The sequence below is a fragment of the Brachyhypopomus gauderio genome, chromosome 4 (assembly GCF_052324685.1).
Source record: "Brachyhypopomus gauderio isolate BG-103 chromosome 4, BGAUD_0.2, whole genome shotgun sequence".
Taxonomy (NCBI): Eukaryota; Metazoa; Chordata; class Actinopteri; order Gymnotiformes; family Hypopomidae; genus Brachyhypopomus; species Brachyhypopomus gauderio.
In genome coordinates, this window is record NC_135214.1 from 32,124,289 (window position 1) to 32,144,763 (window position 20,475).

General features: G+C 47.3%; 1 protein-coding gene across 2 annotated transcripts; it reads right to left on the minus strand.

Moving 5' to 3' along the window:
* Window positions 1-14: 14 nt before the first annotated feature.
* Window positions 15-20,331, minus strand: hcfc1b (host cell factor C1b). 2 transcript variants are annotated; one of them, XM_077004002.1, is made up of 28 exons: window positions 20,152-20,331; window positions 18,619-18,816; window positions 17,333-17,481; window positions 16,756-16,916; window positions 16,311-16,519; window positions 15,866-15,950; window positions 15,535-15,641; window positions 15,221-15,400; window positions 14,671-14,994; window positions 14,265-14,416; window positions 13,945-14,139; window positions 13,622-13,846; window positions 13,330-13,431; window positions 12,951-13,155; window positions 12,469-12,611; window positions 12,240-12,378; window positions 11,827-12,032; window positions 10,780-11,725; window positions 10,484-10,626; window positions 6,676-6,921; window positions 5,958-6,204; window positions 5,437-5,748; window positions 5,205-5,323; window positions 4,962-5,099; window positions 4,636-4,821; window positions 2,714-3,011; window positions 2,169-2,232; window positions 15-1,918 (listed from the first exon to the last, which is right to left on the minus strand). In XM_077004002.1, exons 2-28 carry the CDS (start codon window positions 18,806-18,808, stop codon window positions 1,879-1,881), a joined length of 5,511 nt encoding a protein of 1,836 aa, XP_076860117.1. In that variant the 5' UTR covers window positions 18,809-18,816; window positions 20,152-20,331; the 3' UTR covers window positions 15-1,878. The 2 variants fall into 2 exon arrangements, with proteins under 2 accessions (XP_076860117.1, XP_076860118.1); XM_077004003.1 differs by lacking the exon at window positions 20,152-20,331 and adding an exon at window positions 18,989-19,594.
* Window positions 20,332-20,475: the final 144 nt, after the last annotated feature.

The following is a 20,475-nucleotide window of genomic DNA, read 5'->3' on the forward strand; positions in this document are numbered from 1 at the left end:
AATGAACACGGAGACAGATTTCCATTACTTTTATATGTCAAGACACAAAAGCAATCAATAGATGACAACATGTAAAAACATTTTTGTTACAGATAATTATATAAAAAAGGCAATTTTTTTGTTTGACTTCTTGCTACGTGAAGGAACTAATTTACAGCTGAGTTCAAACGCTGGCTGTGCCAATAATCCATCATTAAACAATTTCCATCTTCCAGAAAAGCAAACCAACCAATGTTGCTCATTTTCATTCACATCAGTCCATCTTTTAAACACCATTCTACCACCCAGGACCACATGTATAACGCTTCAGAGTGAGTTTCCGGATCTTGGTTCCACTTTTGTCTTTCACATCCCATTGAACACAATAAGCTGATCTCGATTCAGCCTTCTCACTCTGAGACAATTTATACCCTGCATCCAAGGAACGACCCCAAGAATAATGAAAATGCCTCATTTTCTCCACTATGAGAAGAATCCCAATTTTGCTTTTTACCTCTACCAACTCACAAACAAGCATATAAAAAATATTCCACAGAAACTCCATATTCAGAAAGTAAATTTCACAAACTATGGACTAGTGAAAGGTTAACAGGAAGAGAAAAATGAACGAAAGAGGAACTTGAGCATCATTCCTGCAACAGACTCCTCTAAATGTCCAACAATATACAAGTTGGGAGGACAAAAAAAAAAAAAAAAAACCTGCAAAAGACCAATTTATTCTGTATTCTCAACCTTGCTTTTAAGTGGGTTGTGTTTCTCCAGAGTACAAAAAGTTAATTTTAAATGCCAATTTCCAAACCACCGTTTGAAAGATTTAACATGGGATATACAAAAACACTGTGGCATTGGGGACAGGATGCCCCTCAATCCCTCACACACTCAAGACTACAGGAATGAGCCAGACACCGAGGGGTTTTAAACAACGCCAATGCACACAAACAGGGGTGGGGGGGGGGTTGGTCTTAAAAAAAAAAAAATACAAAAATAAACACTACAGAGCTTCTGCATCACTGCTTACTGTTTTTGGGATGTTTTTGTTTTTCCTCTTTATACAAGATGTATTTTAATGCGATGCAAAAAAGTTATATACGTCCCCAACTACTAGGTCTGGAGTCCTTACATCCTCGGTACAAAATAGTACAGTTTTTAAATCTGCTCCTTTCAGCAATGTATGAAGACACAGTGATGTAATGGGCTACTGGACTCGAGATTGAATGTACAATTACAGATTTGTCTTTAAAACGACAGAAGTCTCTTTGTCTGAAAGGTCACCAAGTGCTGCACCAAGTGTTTTCTCCCCCCTGCTTTCTCCATTTGTTTTGATGGGTCTTCCAAGTAGAACTCTGATGTCTGTATTCCTGTTCAATATCCTTCCTTCTTCCGTTTGTGCCCTACTGAAAAATCACCCCCTCCCCCAAAAAAACCCCACACCAACTGAAAAAGAGAAAGTTATGGAGTTTTTTTTCCTTTATCTATTGCTTGTATTGCAATAAGCTAAAATAAAAATACAAAGGAAGGGGAAAAAAACTACAGGAACAACTAAAACAACTGGACTCAATGCTGCCATTTGAAATATATCAAAACTGCTAGGAAGAGCAAACGTATGTGCTTTTTAACGGTTTATCTGAAGAAACGGTTATGATTTAAAAGTAAAAAACAAACAAAAAAACAAAAATCCAAGACAATGGAAGGATAAGGCGTCCATGGCACCAGAATGTCTAGCGATTGGAGTTGGGCACAAGATTATCTTGACTTATTTTGTTTTTCCTGTTTATGCTGGCGTAGTAGATGATGGTGCAGGTGGGGATAGGGCAGGGTATCTGGCAGGAACAGAAGCAGTTCAGTCATGGGTCTTAGTCTTAGGGGGGAGGGGCTCCCTCACTGGTCGGCTCTGGCCTTCTTTGGACCGGTACCTTTCCTGCAGGAGAGAGATGTCAGGAGATCAGCACCAGTCAAGAGATATTCAGCATTGAATGCATATAGTATGCATTGAACTACTTTACAGTAGCCACTAATTCAGGAAGTGAGGTCAACGGAGGTTTGAAGAAAAAAAAAGAGACTATTTAATCAACGTAGTGCATTTTAGGCCACAGCACGTGATCAAGAGGGATTCTATGCTGACAACAGAGGGCTGGGTTTAACTCGCCTCGTGTGTGTTCTGTACTTACGTGTCGGGAGACGAGACCGGTCTTTTTGCTGCGGGTTTGGCGGCTGATCCATCCTTATTGGTTTCTGCAAAACCACAAAATCACATCGTTGGTCTGGGTACAGCAAGCATCCCGAAATCACAGCATGTATTTAAGCGGTCATCAGTCTCGGTGCTGGTGGACCACAGGTCCGCGTTTATGGTCTCTCCTCAAGACTGAACCCAATTCAAGATCAAATTCACCAACGAGGTCACCTCAGCACCCATCAAGTGGGGTGAAGCAGCACAGTCACATTGTGGCTTTTTCTGAGAGAATCCATAGTATTGCAATTTACATTCAGACAGGAGATTTAGATCAATAACCACTCTGTAAACAGCAACCGGTGCCCCATTGTCATTAAAAAACAGCACTGTGGCACCTTTATCGATTTACCTATTCAATTATGTCAACAGTATCATGTTAGGAAAGTAATTCAATATGCCTTCACTATATTCTTATATGCTCCTTTTTGCCACGTCACAGATCACACGCTCAGCACTGAAGCCCTCACCCCTCCTCGCGCTTACCTTGCAGCCACCTGACTTGCGTGGCAGGGCCGTAGCCCTTCTCGTTGCGGGCGGCGATGCGGAAGATGATGGCGGGTTTGGTGGTGTAGTCGATGTGGGCATTGGCCAGGCTGGAGCTCTGCACCAGGCACGAGGGGTTGGGCCCGCAGTACACGCGCATGAAGGCCAGCTGCGCCGGGGCCGACGCCTTAGCCTCCGCCGTCTGGGAGCTCTGGATGGCCAGGTAGACGGAGTACTCTATGATCTTCCCCGACGTCACAGACGGAGGCTCCCAGGTGAGGTGGGCACCATCAGGGCTCTGAGGGGCAAAGTAAAGTAACAGGTCTTCAAATCGTCTCACACACACACACCTAGGGTTGCAGCGGTAACCAGTTTCACGGTATACCACGGTATTAAAATGCACGGTTATCATACCGTGTGCGTTTACTTATTACCGGTACAAGGCAAGCCAGCGGAAAAACCGACCCACACATGCACAACTCTGCTCCGGTTCAGCAACTCAGCACACAGTGGTAAAAATGGCAGTGCATCAGACTTACATTTAACAACAAAAATAGGCTAAGCTAAAATCAGCGGCGAAAATGACGTAATCGCAGTGGCTCCGCCCATGCGCGAGGGCGAATCGCAAGGTCGTGCACCTCTCGAATTTTGTAACTTTGCGCACGCCGCACCTCAGCGCAATGAACCAATTCATGTTTGCAGGGTTCATACACCTTTACAAGGTGGAATTCAAGCGCTTGTATGTCACTTTCAAGGTCCATTTCAATATTTCCCAGCACGTTAAACATAATTAAGTTAAATATTTATACCTATACTCGAAATGATTTGAAATAATTCGCTTTTTCATCACATTATTGTTTATTGTTAAAACGCCTAATCTTAACGTCTTCACGTTCTCTCATGTTTTGTCCTGGAATTACAAGAGGCTCGTATTTGTTTATGTAATAGCCTACAAGAGAACTGTTCAGTCAGACAGCTATTTGTTGTGAAACGAATTAGTTACAATTTCAAGCATTTTCAAGTATTTTAGTCTAAATTCCAGCACTTTTCAAACCTGAAACACAAAGCAACATTAAAATTCGTCAGGTAAATGTTCCTTCCCATGTTTTTGAGGGGTGTTTCTTTATACTACCACATATTGTTTCAGACAACTGCAAAGAATGTGACGCGGCAAGTATGAACGCTTCCGCCTTTCATGGAGGTTTGCGTGAGGTGTGCGGAGTCGCGTGCTACGGTCACTCGTGAAAGTATAAACCTAGCTTTTTAAGGTCCTTGCTTTCACTGGACGCCATTCATTTACATGCGTTCATTTTCAAATTCTGACGTGCCTTTTTTTCATATGTTAAAACCAGACTCTGTGTGAAAGCCTTAAAATAGAAATCTCTATTGTGAGGATCATGTCAGAAATAAATCCTCTCTTTCTGTAGTATCTGGTTATATTCCAGTAAATATAATATTTACTTGGCAGTAAAACGGACGTTTACAACAGTTGTTGATCAGACACTGACCCAGGCTCAGTTTATCAGATATTAAATAATTTAAACTTAAATAATTGTACTCAAATCCATGATTTAGGTTTCTCTAATTTTGCAGTATTTATATAAACACATGTACAGCTTATTTTTTAAAGGAGACATTTTGTATACAATAGTTCCAGGTTTCTACAATAAATAGTTGTTGTAATTTCTTTAAGGGTCAGTGTATATTTTAATAATATATGTAACAAACTGTGATGCAGTGATAACCGTCTCAGAAAATACCGTGGTATCATACCGTGAAAATCTCATACCGTTGCAACCCTACACAAACCACAAAACGCTGCATAAACACTGCAGAAAATATGCAGCACACTTTAAAAATGGAGGGCAGGCTGTATAATATTTCTTCAGATTAGGGAGAGGACAGCGTGGTGTAAGGCCCACCTTGCTGATCTTAATGGCACAGGGGGCTCCGGGGAAACCAGGCAGACAGGTCTTGAAGGCGGACACCTCAGAGAAAGCACCACGGCCACAGGCATTGATGCCAGCTACGCGGAACTTGTATGCCGTGCCTGGAGCAAGCTCCACTTTCTTCATTTGGCTGTAGTCTGGTATGGTCCCCGAATCATCCTGCAACGTTGGGCCCAGGAAAGGTCATGAACACCAAGACTTACCACTCCTGCTGTTCTCACGCTCTCTCTCTATCTCTCTCACACACACACACACACACACACACACAGTGATGTAGACCAAAAGTAATTTCAACTTACATCAGTGGCCTCTGAATCATCGGCTGGCGTGTAATAATGTGTTACGACCATGTTTGTCACCTTGACAATTCCAACATCAAACCACTGATTTTCCTTCTTCACTGGTGGCTTCACAACAGCAGGGGGTGCACTCTGCTTCTATTACAGCAATAAACAAAACCACGACAAAAGGGCAAACAGATTAGATCAAGCAGACACACCAGGCGGTTAAAGCTACCGGCATGAGGAGGTCAGCCAGCTCACCCCGGCGGCTGTCTCGATGCCGTTGGCGACCTCCGCGAGGGTGGTGGCTGCCTGTAGTTTGGCGGGGCTGGCCACCGCCATCGGCTGGGACAGGACGAACGTGCTGGAGGGAGCCAGAGCTGGAAGGAAACGGAGTGCGTTAAGAAGCTCTTACGGGTGGGCAAGGAGGCAGGGCTCAGGCAAGGCAGGAGCGTGTCCTAATGGTGGTAGTGTACAAAATAACGGTGCTCACTCTCTGCTGAGGTGCTGGGGAGGAGCTGAGCGACGGCACCCGTGACGGCGGCAGCCGCAGCGGCCATCTCGTGGCCGTTGCTCTCGGCTGCGGGGTCGTTGAGGCTGTCGGCCGGGGCCAGGCCCTCAGTAGGCAGGGCGGCGGAGCCCGAGTCGGCCTCCTGGAGCTGGGCGGCGGCTGCGGCCGCAGCAGCGGCGGCCTGGGCCTCCTGGAGCTGCTGCTGCTGGTGCACCAGGGCGGCCAATTCCTGCTGAGTGAGGACGATGGGGATGGTGGTGGGTTGCTGGCTGTCCTGCCCACCGCCCCCTTCACCTGGGGGAGAGAGGGAGGGAGGGAGAGAGATGGAGGGAGAGAGAGAGAGAAATAAGGAAAATGTTTAGAGAGACTGCAAAACAAACCTCACTAATTCACACGGTAAGAGCTGAACTATTGCCTGCACGGCTTGCAAACACCAAACCAAGCACCCAACCCCCCCGCCCCACCCACATCTCCACCACTCAGCCCGCGCGGCATTCACTCACTGAGCACGGCCTGCTGGGCCGCCTGCAGCACTGCCTGTATGGCGAGGGCCTGGGCCTCCTCCGTGGCCGCAGCCTGAGCGGCCGCCTCAGCCGCAGCTGTGACCGCCAGCTCCTCCGGGGTCAGACCCGTCACCATCAGCGTGGCCGCCTGCCCCTCCGCAGACATCAGCTCCTGGGGCAGGGCCAAGGCCTCAGAGTCCTGCGCTGTTAGCCCTACGCCCTCCATGCCCGCTCCACCCTGCTCCATCTACACACACACACACACACACACACACACACACACGCCGGACCACAGGATGAAGTAGGATGATACACGGCCGTAATTCATTACACTTGAAAAGCCTCAGACAACTACAACATCAAAAGAAAGTCTTTCGATTTGTGTATAAAACTATTTGCACATTTATGGGTGTGACTCAACTGTCAAACAAGTACTTTCATTTAATCATTTATTTACTTTGGTAACGGATAACTCTTTTAAATGATCACCTTCATAGGCTGTGCAACCATTTGCTGTGGTTTTGTTGTGGGATATTTACACAGAACTACAAGTAAATATTTTGACAAATTTTAATATGAATGAACAGATCGTTAAAATAAATTAATAAAAATAAAAAACACGCACAATTAAAATTCATTTTACAAAATAAAAGTTCATAACAAAATGTTAACAGGTGTCAAAAACGTTCCGGTGCCCAACCAAATGATGACATCGTACCTCAGCTTGCTCGCCCTGGCCAGGCTGCGCTTCCATGGCAACGTGCACCTGCAGCACGGTGCCCGCGTCACCGCCGGCGCCCTCGTCGATGGCGACCACCCTGACGGCCGCCTCCTCGCCCAGCTCGCCCTCCGTCTGCATGGGCTCGTCGGCGGTGGCCAGCGCCTCCGCCTCGCCCTGCTCCATCGCCTCCGCCTCACCAGAACCCTCTGCTACGGCGGCCGGGCCCGCCATGGACGAGATCTCCTGCAGGGAGCGGTGTTGTGGAGCAGAGCGTGAGAGGTAATGTATAGGAGAGGGAGGGCGAGGAGAAGACGTGCAGCACACGGGTGTATTTATGTGGATAACCAACATAAAAGTCCCCACAGCTCTGATTGTATATTATTTGTATATTATTATTTGGATCCTGTCATGGGTGGAATACAGTGTGTTCAACCACTGAGAGCAATTCAACTGGTTTTCAAGTGCCAGTATCGCTATGTATATGACTGGGGAAAAACAATGGGCCTCATTTATCAATGTTTTAGTAAAGGTGTGCTTAAATGTTTTCGTAAATTAAACCGAACAAAATATTTTCGCCTAATTTACAAACATGTCGGAAACGCCAATTTTCTTCGGATTCACGTGCATACGTTGATAAAAATCAATCACCTGCGTATTCACAAGCGCTAGGCCTGTCACGATAACAACATTTTCGGAACGATATATTGTCCCAGAAATTATTGCGATAAACGATAACATTGTCATTTTAAAGTGCCATTATAAAATTTTTTCTTGCTTCTGGGCTCCCCAAAGGAGCTTTAAGACAATGTGCCACAATAATAATATAGTAGCATAATAATACAATTACACCAGTTGGCAGTAATGTATTGTAAAGCTCATGTATGGGTTCATATTTGAGCTTGACCACATATCTGTAGTGGCAGAGTAAAATGAGATGTCTAATCTCCTTCAGAACATGTGACTTCATTATATAAGGTTGGAATGGCAGTTTGGGAGATAAAGGTTTTCTTTGGCAGTTCAAACTGCATGTTAAATCTTTGCAGCATGTTTATAAATGTTTTCTGACTGTATTTAACGGCAGCATCTCTTTGGCTATATAGCGAGTTAAGTCTAGTTTAAGCCTGGTTTAAACTTGACGCATCGCGAGCCGAGCGAGGGTCTGCGCGGCGAAAATTACGTAATCGCGGTGGCCTCGCGCACTGTCGATTCACGAGGTCGTGCACCTCTCGAATTTTGTAACTTGCGCTGCGGCGCGCGAGCGCGAATGAACAAAGTCATGTTTGCGGAGTTCATATTCGGGCTATGTGGAGTTTAATTCATAAAGCATTTGTACGTCACTTTAAAGGTCCATTTCAATATTTCCCAGCACGTTAAACTTAATTAAGTTAAATATTTATACATATACTCAAAATAATTCGCTTTTTATCACATCATTTAAGGGTTGTTTATTTTCAAAACGCCCAATCTTAGAACGTCTTCACGTTCTCTCATGTTTCATCCTGGAATTACAAGAGGCTCGTATTTGTTAACTGTTCAGTCAGTCAGATATTTATTGTGAAACGAAGTAGTTACAATTTCAAGTATTTTCAAGTACTTTAGCCTAAATTCCAGCACTTTTCAAACCTGAAACACAAAGCAACATTAAAATTCGTCAGGTAAATGTTCCTTCCACTGTTTTTGAGGGGATTTCCTTTATACTACCACATATCGTTTCGAACAACAACGCTTTCACCGTTCGCGGAGGTTCGCGCGAGGTGAGCGGAGTCGCGCGCTACAGTCACTATAATAAACAACCATTAAATAATGTGATAAGCAAATTATTTCGAGTCCTATTAGCCTCAAATACGTTCACGAGCTAACATCTCCACCTGTGTGCGTGGAGGCACTGTTATTGACGTTATTGAAATCTAACGTAGTTGCGGTTTATTCTCATGTAAACAAATTTGAGCGGAAACCCAATGGTCAATTATCGACATCAGCAAAAATGATTGCGGTTAAAAAAAATTATCGTACGATAAGTCGATAATGTAATTATCGCGACAGGCCTAACAAGCGCGTTCACAACACATCTGATTTGCATAAAGTGACGCCCCCAAAAGACCATAAAAGGCAACGCACACCCACCGGAAATGCCAAAATTACAGGGAAATGCCAGAAGAAAAGGAATTTATCCGAGGTAGAAGTAATCTTAACTCAAGTGCACGCTAACCAGAAATTTTTATTTATTAGTGTAAGTACCGGAGTCACAGCACCTGAAAAGGCCAGGATTTGGAAAGAAATCAGATATCAAGTTAATAGTGCATCATCAGTCGAGCGCCACATAACGGTGGTATGAAGTATAAGTTCGAGTTTACTTCGTTTAGAACCAGTGGTGGCATACGTTCATGGGGTACCACGGCTTCAGGTAGAGGAACACCATGCTTCATGGCTAGATTGTGTTAAATGCAACAGGCTAGTATTAGGGCTGAGCGATTGCGATTTAAAATCGCGATTTTTTTTCCATTGTTCCACTTCAGGAAACTCTGTTTCGGCATTTTTTATACAGCTCAGATACAGGGTTGCCGGGGGGGGGGGGGGGGGGGGGGGGTGTAAAAAATGGACTAAATTTAAGTATTATTATTATATCGTGATCAATCGATCGCCTGTGGTTGGCGCCAGAGCGAACTACTAACTTTTTAGTCTAAGACGCTCAATGCGTGAGAGTTGGCAACCCTGCAGGTATAGCAACTTGGCTAAAATATGTGCGTGAGGGCATTTGGTAGCGCATATCCAGTGTGTTTAACAAAGCCATGAAGCCGGGATTGTTCACTACATTAACGGACATCATGTCTTTCACTATGAACTCCGTTACTGCCCGAGTTATTTCTGCGTGCCGCTTCCAATTATATCCATAAGGAGTTACACTTTCAAACGGTTCGGTCAGTGAACCCTGTCTGCTGGACCACGGTCAAGCTATCCGCGCTTTCGCGATTCATCCGCGCTTTAAATCTTATTGCGCCTATATGCGTGATTTTACGGTATTTCGCTGCTCACCGCATACTAAAGCTGTATAAGCGCAGAGAAACACTTGCGTATTTGAAGACGCAGCACTGGTCGTTGGCATTTTAGCCTTACAAACATGAGGCTTTGTGGTGTTTTTTTTTTAATGCTGAAGAAGGTTTGTAGTGTTTCCTCGCGTCGTAGCGACAGTAGCAAGGCACGTTTTACACAGTACCTGACGTTGAGCAGCATCTTTTTTAAAGCCAAAGTAATTTCACACAACTGATGTGCTGCCCCTCTTTGGTATTAGACTTTCAGTTGTGTCAGCTTCTGTCGAGCCTGAAGCCATTGTGCAACAAGTTAAAGTGCGCTGTGTTAACTTCACTTCTCCACCTCCCTGCCTCCTGCTCGGGTTTGCTCCGTTCGTCCTCGGCTCGCTCCCAAGTCACGTGACCAGTTTAAATCGCAGCCTGTGCGATTAGACAAACGCGTTTTAAAAAATCGCGAAATTATCGCAAATGCAATTAATCGTTCAGCCCTAGCTAGTATTATATGGCAGAATTTCTTGGTATGGTAAAGCAGGGTGCCTCCGGCTGTGTCGACATCCAGCGACCTTTTAGTACACCATTAGTAAAATTTACGTAAAATATGCACATGCTCATGGGATGTCGTAGAATGCGATATTTTTTCCGAACGAAATAAACTCTAAAAAACTTTCATGAATACCACATTGTTTGTGTAAACACTTTTACGAACAAATTTGTTAATATTTAGCTTAATAAATGAGGCCCAATAAAATAAAATAAAAAAAAAATCAAAGACGTACCGGGACAGAAGGCCCTGGTGTGGGTGTGGCCTGTGTCACCGTAGTGACTGCTCTGCTCTGAATTGTGGGATTGGCAGGTTCTGTAGACGACGTGGCTTCAGCACTGGTGCCAGTGTCTTCTTGCCCATCACCACTCTGTTGAGCTGTATGAAACAAACATCACACATACGAACACGCAGCAGAAACATCACAAGCTCTCAGCTTTACCAAGAGACAAGATCGCTTTTACATTCTCACAGTTGGAAAACTGGAGCCTAAAACACAGAGAACATAACTGGTCTCGCACGGCCCCGTACCTGTGCCTTCAGCCACCTCGAGGCTGCTGGTGGCGGTGGTGGTGGTGTTGGTGGTGCCGGTCTCGTGGGTTTCGCAGGGCGGGTTTGAGCACACTCTCTGCACGGTGTTGGTCTCCCCGCTGCCCATGTTCGAGGCCGCCTGCGTAGGCGTGTTGGTGGTGCCGGTCTCGTGCGTTTCACGCTGTGGGTTGGAGCACACCTGCTGAACTCTGCCTGCCAACGTGTTGGTGGTGCCAGTCTCGTGGGTTTCGCTGGGCGGGTTGGAGCAGACCGGCGCCGGCTGCGAGGTGGCGGGCGGAGTCGCTGCGACCTGCTGGGACGCCGAGCTGCTGTCCACCACGCCGGTCTCCTGGGAGCCCATGTTGCTGCTAGCGGTCGTGGCCGTGTTGGTGGTGCCCGTGTCGTGGGTTTCTGATGGCGGGTTGCTGCAAACTTGTTGCACCCTGCCCATGTCGGCCGAGGCGGTGGTGGTCGTGTTGGTGGTGCCGGTCACGTGCGTCTCGCAGGGCGGGTTGGAGCAGACACGCTGCGAGCCCATGTTGGCGGAGGCGGTGGTGGCTGTGTTGGTGGTGCCGGTCTCGTGCGTCTCGCAGGGCGGGTTGGAGCAGACACGCTGCGAGCCCATGTTGGCGGAGGCGGTGGTGGCTGTGTTGGTGGTGCCGGTCTCGTGCGTCTCGCAGGGCGGGTTGGAGCAGACACGCTGCGAGCCCATGTTAGCTGAGGCGGTGGTGGCTGTGTTGGTGGTGCCGGTCTCGTGCGTCTCGCAGGGCGGGTTGGAGCAGACCAGGGTCACTTCACCAGGTACGTCTCCAGCTTCCCCCCCCGTGCTGGAGGGCTGCTCTGAGGTAGGAGACGCCAGGATGGAGACGGGGAGGTCCTGCACAGGATGTGCCTCCGCACCACTAGGGGTGCTAATGAGCGTCACCTGAGTGGGCTGTGCAGCTGCCTGCAAGAAGAAAAAGTTACGAAAAAAAAGTCAGATTGCATTTCTTCTCTTTTTTAAGCAAAACACAAAAGCTAAAACTGTTCTGAGATCAGTGATGTTACCTGTATGGCCACGGTGGGAACAGTAGTCAGGTTTGGCTGAGCTGTAGACACAGTGATGGCTGTTGGGCTGATGACCTGACTGGAAAGTGTGGCAATGGTGCCCAGGGTGGTTATGGGAGTAGCCAGGCTAGCGTTGGTAGTAGCAACACTGCCCCCTGCCAGGGTGTTTGAGACAGTGCCGGTCACTGTGCCCAGGGTAGTTACTCCTGAACCCGAGGAGTGGGGGAGAAGACAGGAGTTATTATAAATAGCAGTTTAATTCAATAAGAGGATAAAGGTAGAGATGTTACAAGGATAAAAGAAAACTAGAACCTTATATAAACAGGTATAACATAAGAAAATGCCTTTGTTTTCTCTCTCTCTCATTTATTTTTTTTTAATAAAGAGGCCTAACAAATCTGTGATGTTCGTACCTGTGGTGCCCTTCACCACTAGTGTGGTAACAGTGGGTTTAACAGCAGAGACGGTACCAGGAGACACGAGGCGCACGCCACCCATAGGCACAGTGCGCAGAATGGTGCCAGGCTGCCCCGGCGCCCCCTTCAGGACCACCTGAGAAAAACCACGGTTGGACACTTTCAATTTACGTTTTCAATTTATATTTCAGCTCCAACCAAGTCAAGGTGTCAAAGTTCAACTCACCTGCGTGACACCCTGCTGCCCGGCTCCTGTGGCCAGTTTTGGCATGGCTGTGATGATTTTACCGGGCGTGCCTGTGCCGGGCGTAACCATTTTTGTGGTGATTATGGTTATGGGAGACTTCATGCCAGGACTACTTGCGCCACCTATCAGATACAGTACAATATTCACAGTCATGACACTGAGCTGACACTTTTACCCAAAGGAACCAACAATTTTGACCATGCTCAGGAGCACCAACAGTGACAATATGGCTGTGGTGTGGCATGAACTGGCAGCGTATTCAACAATTGGTTTATTTCCTTGAACTCTGCTTTATCCAAAACATTTTCATAGGTTTAATTTAAATTGCTATCAGACCACAAATGCAACGTCAATTACACTTGTAATAACGCTAAACGCCCAAGTTCTTCATACTCCGAGGTCCGATTCTAGAGTTCTGGTGTGAAGGACGTGTTTTTAAAGGACACGTTGCCAACACCCACCTGCAGCTCCCTGCTGGATGGCAGACATGGGGATGGTCTTGATGATGGTGGTGCCGGGCTTGGTGGTGGTGGTAGGGGAGATGCCCAGGATGGTGGGTTTGGTGCCCGTGCCACCGGCCTGCGTGGTGGTGATGATGGTTGTGGGTTTGCCATCTGCAGACGTGACCAGTTTCAGGATGGTCCCCGCTGGGAGAGGCCCCTTCGTCTAGGACGCAGAAGCGCAAGACCAAAGAAACAAATAAAAATCAAAAAATATTTGCAAAACATTCAACAAAAGCTAAACGGTGCACTAATTCCACAGGCATCTTAGCTACAGGACACAAACGTGTCTGTTCTTGGGACAGTGTAGAGAATACTCTGGAGATCCCACCAGGCTGACCTGTATAATCTGAGTAACAGGACTCCCCGCCTGTCCGGTGACTGCAGAGGTCTGAACTGGTTTGGTCTGCACCACAGACATCACCTTGCCCAGGCTAGAGATCTGAGGACATAATTGGAGTAAAATCTTTAAGCTTTACGCACTGACTCATCGGAGCACTAGACAGCGGCATTACACATTGAAAACTAGAAATACAGAAACAACAAAAGCACGCAAAAACACCACGACTAAACGACCAACAGCTATTCCGTCATGTAGAAATAAAACCGGAACATCTGCGGCTCCCCCTCACCAGAGTCCCGCCGCTGCCCATAGTGAGCGGACTTTTGACCAACGTGATGGTCTTGGTGACCCCTCCAACCACCGTGGTGACCACCTGCGCCTGCTGGGCTACCGTCACGGTGCCGGATTTGTGCACGGTGATGATGGGGCGTGTGGGGGTGTTGGGGGTGGAGATGCTCGACGTCCCCACCTGGGCGGCTGCTGTCTTCAGCAGGCGGGTCGCTGGGTTACTCACCTGGGACAGCAAGAGAGACGTTGATGCTCCATTCGATACGGACACAAGCGGAACACAATGGGCATCAAACCTCACTGAATGGAAAAGGGGGGGCTCACCATTACTGGAGAGGCTACCTTCACTGTAGCAGGCAGGCTCGTGGACCCTGGGGTCATAGCAACGGTCTTCACCATGGTGGCTCCGGCGGGAACATTCAGCACGGTGGTCGTGGAAGAGGGCGGGATCTTCTGAGTGGCGGCTGCAGCAGCCGCTAGAGCGGCCATGCCACTCATCTGAGGGCTGCTGCCGATTGGCTAGAAGTAAAAGACAAAAGCGACTTCACTGTCAAACGGTAGTCTCGGCTCAGCAAACTGATAATGGTGAGGTGATTTTCACGCTGCCACGGGGGAAACTGATGGGGCTGGGTGTGGTCACATACCGTTCCCTGAGTGCTCTGTGCAGGGACGACCATACGGACTCCAGCAGGGAGAGAAGCAACAGTGACTGGGGATTTGCCCACTTGATTGGCCTGACGCACAGTGACGATGGAGGTCCCAGCGGCGGACTGAGGAGCAGCCACTTTCAGAACAGCTGCAGACATACAGAGAGAAATCAGAAACAAAACACCAAACTCGGCTATAAATAAAATTTAATCATCATTAAAAAAATAAAAATTAAATGTAAACTATGCGATTTTATCATCAATATCGCAGTTCACTAATGGCTCTTCGATCACAGCCAATCAGAATGTAATATTGACCCCTGCCGTGAGAACATATTGGACCATGACTCATATCAGTGATGATACAGGTGTAGCAGAGCCAGCGTGCAGTCCTAACCCTCACCTGGGCCTCGGGGCGAGGCGGCCGCCAGTGGGCTCCCAGGTGTGGCTGCGGTGGGCGAGGGCACGAGTGTGACCCCAGTCAGGGGCATGCTCTGTGCAACGGGGGCGGGGGCAGCAGGGGCGGGGCTTTTGGGGGAGTTGGCGGGTAAAGAGGAGGAGGCCGGAGAGGCGAGGCCTGGCGAGGCGGCGGGCGTGGGCGCCGGGATGTCGTACTTCTGCAGCTGCAGCAGGTAGGTGTCGGCCGTGGGCACCGCCCCCCAGCTCACCTCCAGGGAGTTGGTGTTGGCGCGGACCAGCTGCACACGAGACGGCGCCTGGGGACGGTCTGCAGGAAAACGCCGGGCTTTAATCGCTTGTTAAAGAGCACTGGAGAAACCACACACACCACCTGCTCCACCACGCAATTCCCACGATGCAGTGGGTCTTGTAAACAATATCACACACAAAAAATGACAGAACGCGAAGAGAAAGCAAAGACGTGACGAGAACACAACACAAGAACTCGAGGTGAACGTCTGCCTTTCCAAGGCAGCGCCGCCGGTCCAACCCACCTGTCTCCAGGTACCACAGGTCTTTGCAGCACACTTGGTTGTTCCAGGCTTTGCGGTAACCATCCCTGCCACTCCAGACGTACAGCCTGGAGTTGATGGCTACGGAACAGTGTCCAGCACGAGCTCTTGGGATATTGTCCTCCAAAGTGTCCATTAAAATGGTCTCCCACGTCATGGAGTCTGAGAAAGGAAAGGACCCAATAAGATTGGATGGTGCATCTGTTGTTACGATGATGGGTAAATCACAGATCTGAGCAACTTACTCCTGCGTCAGCTGTAAGGATGCAGACCAGTGCAGAGCACTACACACCCACCTAGATTGAGGCACGCCAGAGTGTTCGTACACTTCCACTCCTTCTCGTGAGTGGCAACTTTGACGTCGTCCATCACCAGGGGCACCCACCCGCCAAACACATACATCCTGGGGTAAAAATAAGGCCCGTTTACTCAGACAGCCAGAGCGCTATTCATTTTCATGCATTAGAGAACACCTCACCCCCTTCATGATTCAAAAAGAAGTGTTTGCATGTTGCAGTGCATAGACATTTACAAACAAACAGGTCATGTTTAGCAATGAAAAGGTATTATTTTGCCCCCTGCCCAATAGTGTGGTGCTAAGCAGAATAGGCAGATTATGGCCCTCACTTGTTGGTGATGGTGGTAGCTGAGTGGAGACTTCGGGGAAGAGGAGCTGTTCCACGGATGGTTGGCTTATTCCACGTCAGAGTGTCTACAGGACGAGACGTTTGTTTAGCAAATGCTCATTCAAAGCTGCTGCAACTCAGGAACAAATTTGCCTGTTGATATTTTTAGGTGCAGTTTCCTTTGTTAAACACTAGGTGCCGCCATCACAAAAGCATGTTTGTTTATTTTGCATCTCTCAAGCTTTCTGACTACCAAGTACCGAGTAACATCTTTGCTCCCATGCATTTGCTATGTATTGATCATAAGTATAACAAGTTTGTAATTGCTTGGTCCAAACTACAGCTCAAAATAATTTTACAGTATAAATAACTCACAACCACCATCATCTTCCCATTGGAAATCACCTAAACATCTACAGCAGACCACCACTCCCCTCTTCGCTCACCTATGTCCAACGTCCAGAGGTCTCCAAGACGGCACCCGCTCATGCCCCCGTAGATGACGAGGCGAGACTTCTTGGAGGTCTTCTCCGTGTAGACCACGGCCGTGTGGCTCTCTCGGGGCGGGGGCAGAACCCCGTACGTGATGGGGATGTCCCAGCCCGCCACGTTAGAGCCAGGTCGCAGCTCCAGCGTGTACAAGTCGTTCAGATATCTGTGAGGGAGAGCGAGGACACGTTTTGCTATCGCTGTTCTACAATCCTCGGCGACTCCAGAACGAAACGACGGACTCTGAGCTGTTATTCCAAATCACCCAAAATTCTCTCTCTCTCACTCACACACACACACACACACACTAGGAGCAGACACCACAGCACAGCCCAAAGGAGGCTGCGGGATGCATAAATTCACACCTCGCCAATAGAAGTGCAGCAAGCTTTGGCCGCCTACCTCGGAATATTATTTTTGGGGTCCTCGCTGTCATTGGCGAGTCCTCCAAACAGGTAGCATTTGCTTCCCACCAGAGAGAAGCTGTGTCCCAGGCGGGGACACGGAGGTGGCCCGTTCTTCGGGGTTTTGGGCTTCAGCCGTTTCCACTCCCATCTACTGGCCTGTTAAAAAGAAAAAACAACACCCGGTTGGACTAAAGCGGAAGACTGCTCTGTCGCTGGCAACACGAGGCATCGGTGAAGGGAGACAGTGGCGTGTTACTCCGTGTGGGAGGGGTGACACTCAGCTATCGGGTAAAAAACTAAACGTATGATCCACTGATAAAACACATGGCAGTTCATATGGTGGTGAAGAGGCATTTCGAGGTGTGTGTGCTGCTGCCGGGTAGATGACTACATAGTTTGGTGTTCTTCCAGCTCGAAAAACTCAGAATTTAGCTCACGATTAACCCAGTGAATGAAAACAGCAGAGTGACCTTTAAACTTTGCCAGAGAGAGAAGGGCTGAAGACACACAAACAGACATCAGCTCTTTGTAAAAACTAGTGAGTTAATCAAATTAATATTTGGCAGAATTACCTGTAGCTCATAGAGATCATTACTGTACTTCCCGTATTCGACCATGCCCCCAAATACCAGCAGTCTGGTGCCATCACACACAAACCCATAGGCAGCACAGCCGGGGGGAACATCACCTCTGACCGCCGGAATAAACCACTGATTGGTTGCTGCAGAAGAACCAACAACACATTTAGCTCACACTGGTTGATAACATTCCATTGCAATTAACTGTCAGACACAAAATCCCCCCCCCCAAATAAAAGAAAAAACATTCTAATGCTTTTTATAGACATTATTATCAAACATGCCAAATTACTTCACATAACATTAACTCTGGGTGATTTTTTATATCTCCTTGTCGGATCTTGGTGCATCTATTAATTTTCACATTTCGCCACACCGTAGAATGCCTCGAAATTACACGCACACCCAACGGGTTAAATAAATAAATCATAACATTATTGTAAATATTTACAGAGCAGCGCGGGAATCAAGAGGGGCGGAGTTTGTTGACGTGGTGACGTAGTCCGTTCCATTAACGCGCCATTTCTCTTCGCGTTTTTCCCTCCATTCTGCGTTCTAGTATTGCGGTTGGCTGGCTAGCTTACGAAGATTAGCTTTCCTGCTAGCGTTAGCCGTCGCTTTGAAACTGCTAATATAGCTAACAGTTAAGCAATTCTGGTAACGCCACTGCGGTAGCTTCCCCCCCCATACAACAACATTATCAAGCTCTAAATATTACACAGCAGTCCAATCACGTCAATAATATTTGTTGCACTGAATAATTTAAAAATGACAGAACAATGTAAAAAACACAGACCAACAGTAAAAAGCACCCAACAAGCTCGACTAGCTTACAGCGCAATGTGCCTCACACTCGACTCACGCACAATACTCTTATATGGTAACGTTAGCCAGCTAACATGGCTAACTACGGTCCGTGTAGCTAGCTGGCTAATGTGCAAATAATGTAGCTTGCTTATTTGCGTAACGAGATAGACGGCCAACAGCAATAAAACATGGTGACTAGTGCAGAGTAATGCACTACAATTGAATACCTTCACAAAATAGATCTAGTTCATTAAAACATAGCCGAGAAAAAAGCCCATGAAATCCGACAACCATTTAAGACCAAATTATTTAGCAACGCGCCTAGCTAACTTGCTAAACGTTAGCAAACCAGCTAGGAAACGTAGCCAAGCAATTATATTTTACCTTAAAGTTGGCGATTAGCATCCACTTTCATTTACGCTGCATACATGAAAATACATGTCAGTGTTGGTGCAAATTGCTTAAAATATTACCTGTGTTATACACGTGGAGCTCATCGACAATTCCTTCATTACCTCCACCGAACACGACCATAAGCTCCTTGATGGCGACGGCTCGGTGGCCGTGTCTAGGGCGAGGAACCGGGCCGGACCAGCCCAGCACCCTCTTCCACCGCGGCTGCAGCACTGAACTCCCAGGTGTTCCGGTACCAGAAGAAGCCATTTTCCTCTCTAACGACAAACAAAAAGTCGTTGGTTTTAGTGACTGAGCTTCGCGGCCAGGTATCAGCTAGTGGGAGCTCAATCTCTCGCATCGCTAACTGGATTAGCTACCGTAAAGTTAGCTAAGATGCTACCATGGTTATAACAACAGATTATGTCGATGGAAGTGAAAGATAATCACCCAAGCGCGCTCGGTTAATTAGTGCTACACTAGAGCATTCGACAATAACACCAGCTAGATAATCAACTGGGTTCTGAAACAGGTCAACAGTCCACAGAAATGTAGTCGGCTAGCTTAGCTAAGAATCCATGGAAGCCGCCATTTTAGCGGTAGACGCTTCGCAACAAATTGGTACGCCGGTAAAAAAAAAACCAAAACGAAATATCGTCGGGATTCCCGTTAGATCGCCGCACTCTCGTGCATCGTGCGCAGTAGGGTTTACACCGCAGATCGTTTCCCTCCGCATTCCTCCGAGATCAGTTTCGAAGGGGAAAAGCCTCCCCCGTTTGTCCGTTAGTTATCTTCAGGAGAGCGGTGCAGTTCCGTGGGTGCCGCCATCTTGTAGCTTTGCTAACGACTTAAACAAACCAGTCCGGTGGCTAATGGCGATAATGTAATAACACGAAAATATCCACCAGACCGCGTGAGAACGAACACTACTCCGGTTTATCTCAGCGTTCATATGTTTGTGGCGGTTATCATCACGTTTACGTAAACGTTTATTCTGTTGGGAGTTTTTAAGCTTTGCGATTTTCACGCCTCTCCTGTCTGGGAGCCGCCATCTTGACCAAACCAAACAATCCTCCCCTCTCAAAATGCGCCTCCGTTAGCCCGCTAGCATGCTAACCGCTTTCGAGGTCCAACATCATACTGTTCAACTACGTTGCGACATTATTATAATCCAGATATTTGTAAGCAACCTTGCAGTGTTTGGTGAACTGAAAAGCAAATACAAGTTTTACAAAAAATAAAATAAATAAAATTGTTGCTTATGCTAGCTGGCTATTAGCCTAGCCACGTTAGCGCGCTAGTCGAAATGTTTAGCGAGGGTTTATAGTACGACGGCTAGGTAGCTTAAAGGCTAAATGGCTAGCGGGGCTAAATGAAACGCTGCGGAAACAGTCAGTATTGACAGAGAAATATTACGTTTAATTTTTTAGTGTTTTTTATTCACTCGTCGTGGAGAGTGGCATTATTCGTATTTTACAGGTCCCTCAATTATTGTTCTACCCCTGAGCTTTTTGCTAGCTTCCCTCAAGAAAAATGGCGGACATACCGTTAGCCGTCATTAGAATGGTGCAAAGTATTTATACTTGCTAATCTCGTAGCAATAAAATACTTACTCGTTCCGAGTTGTAAATTTAATAAAAAATCGAGGGAGAGACTCAGTAAACGAATTCAACCCCGCGTACGTCTTTTTTTCTGCAGATATTGCTAACTCTACATCCTTTCATGCCGCCCAGGAAGCCGCCATCTTCTTGACAACCCCTTCGGTGATTATGAACCACTGCTCCTTTGCCTCAGCCACTAGTGCAGATGGCGAAATTTCTTTTTGCGCTCTGGGTTGAGCGTGCATTTTTAAACGGCACGGAGGTGCTCTGTTATATACGCCAACTGAACGCTATCCTAGTGCGATATACACTCATCGGTTACATTTGTCCAGTTAT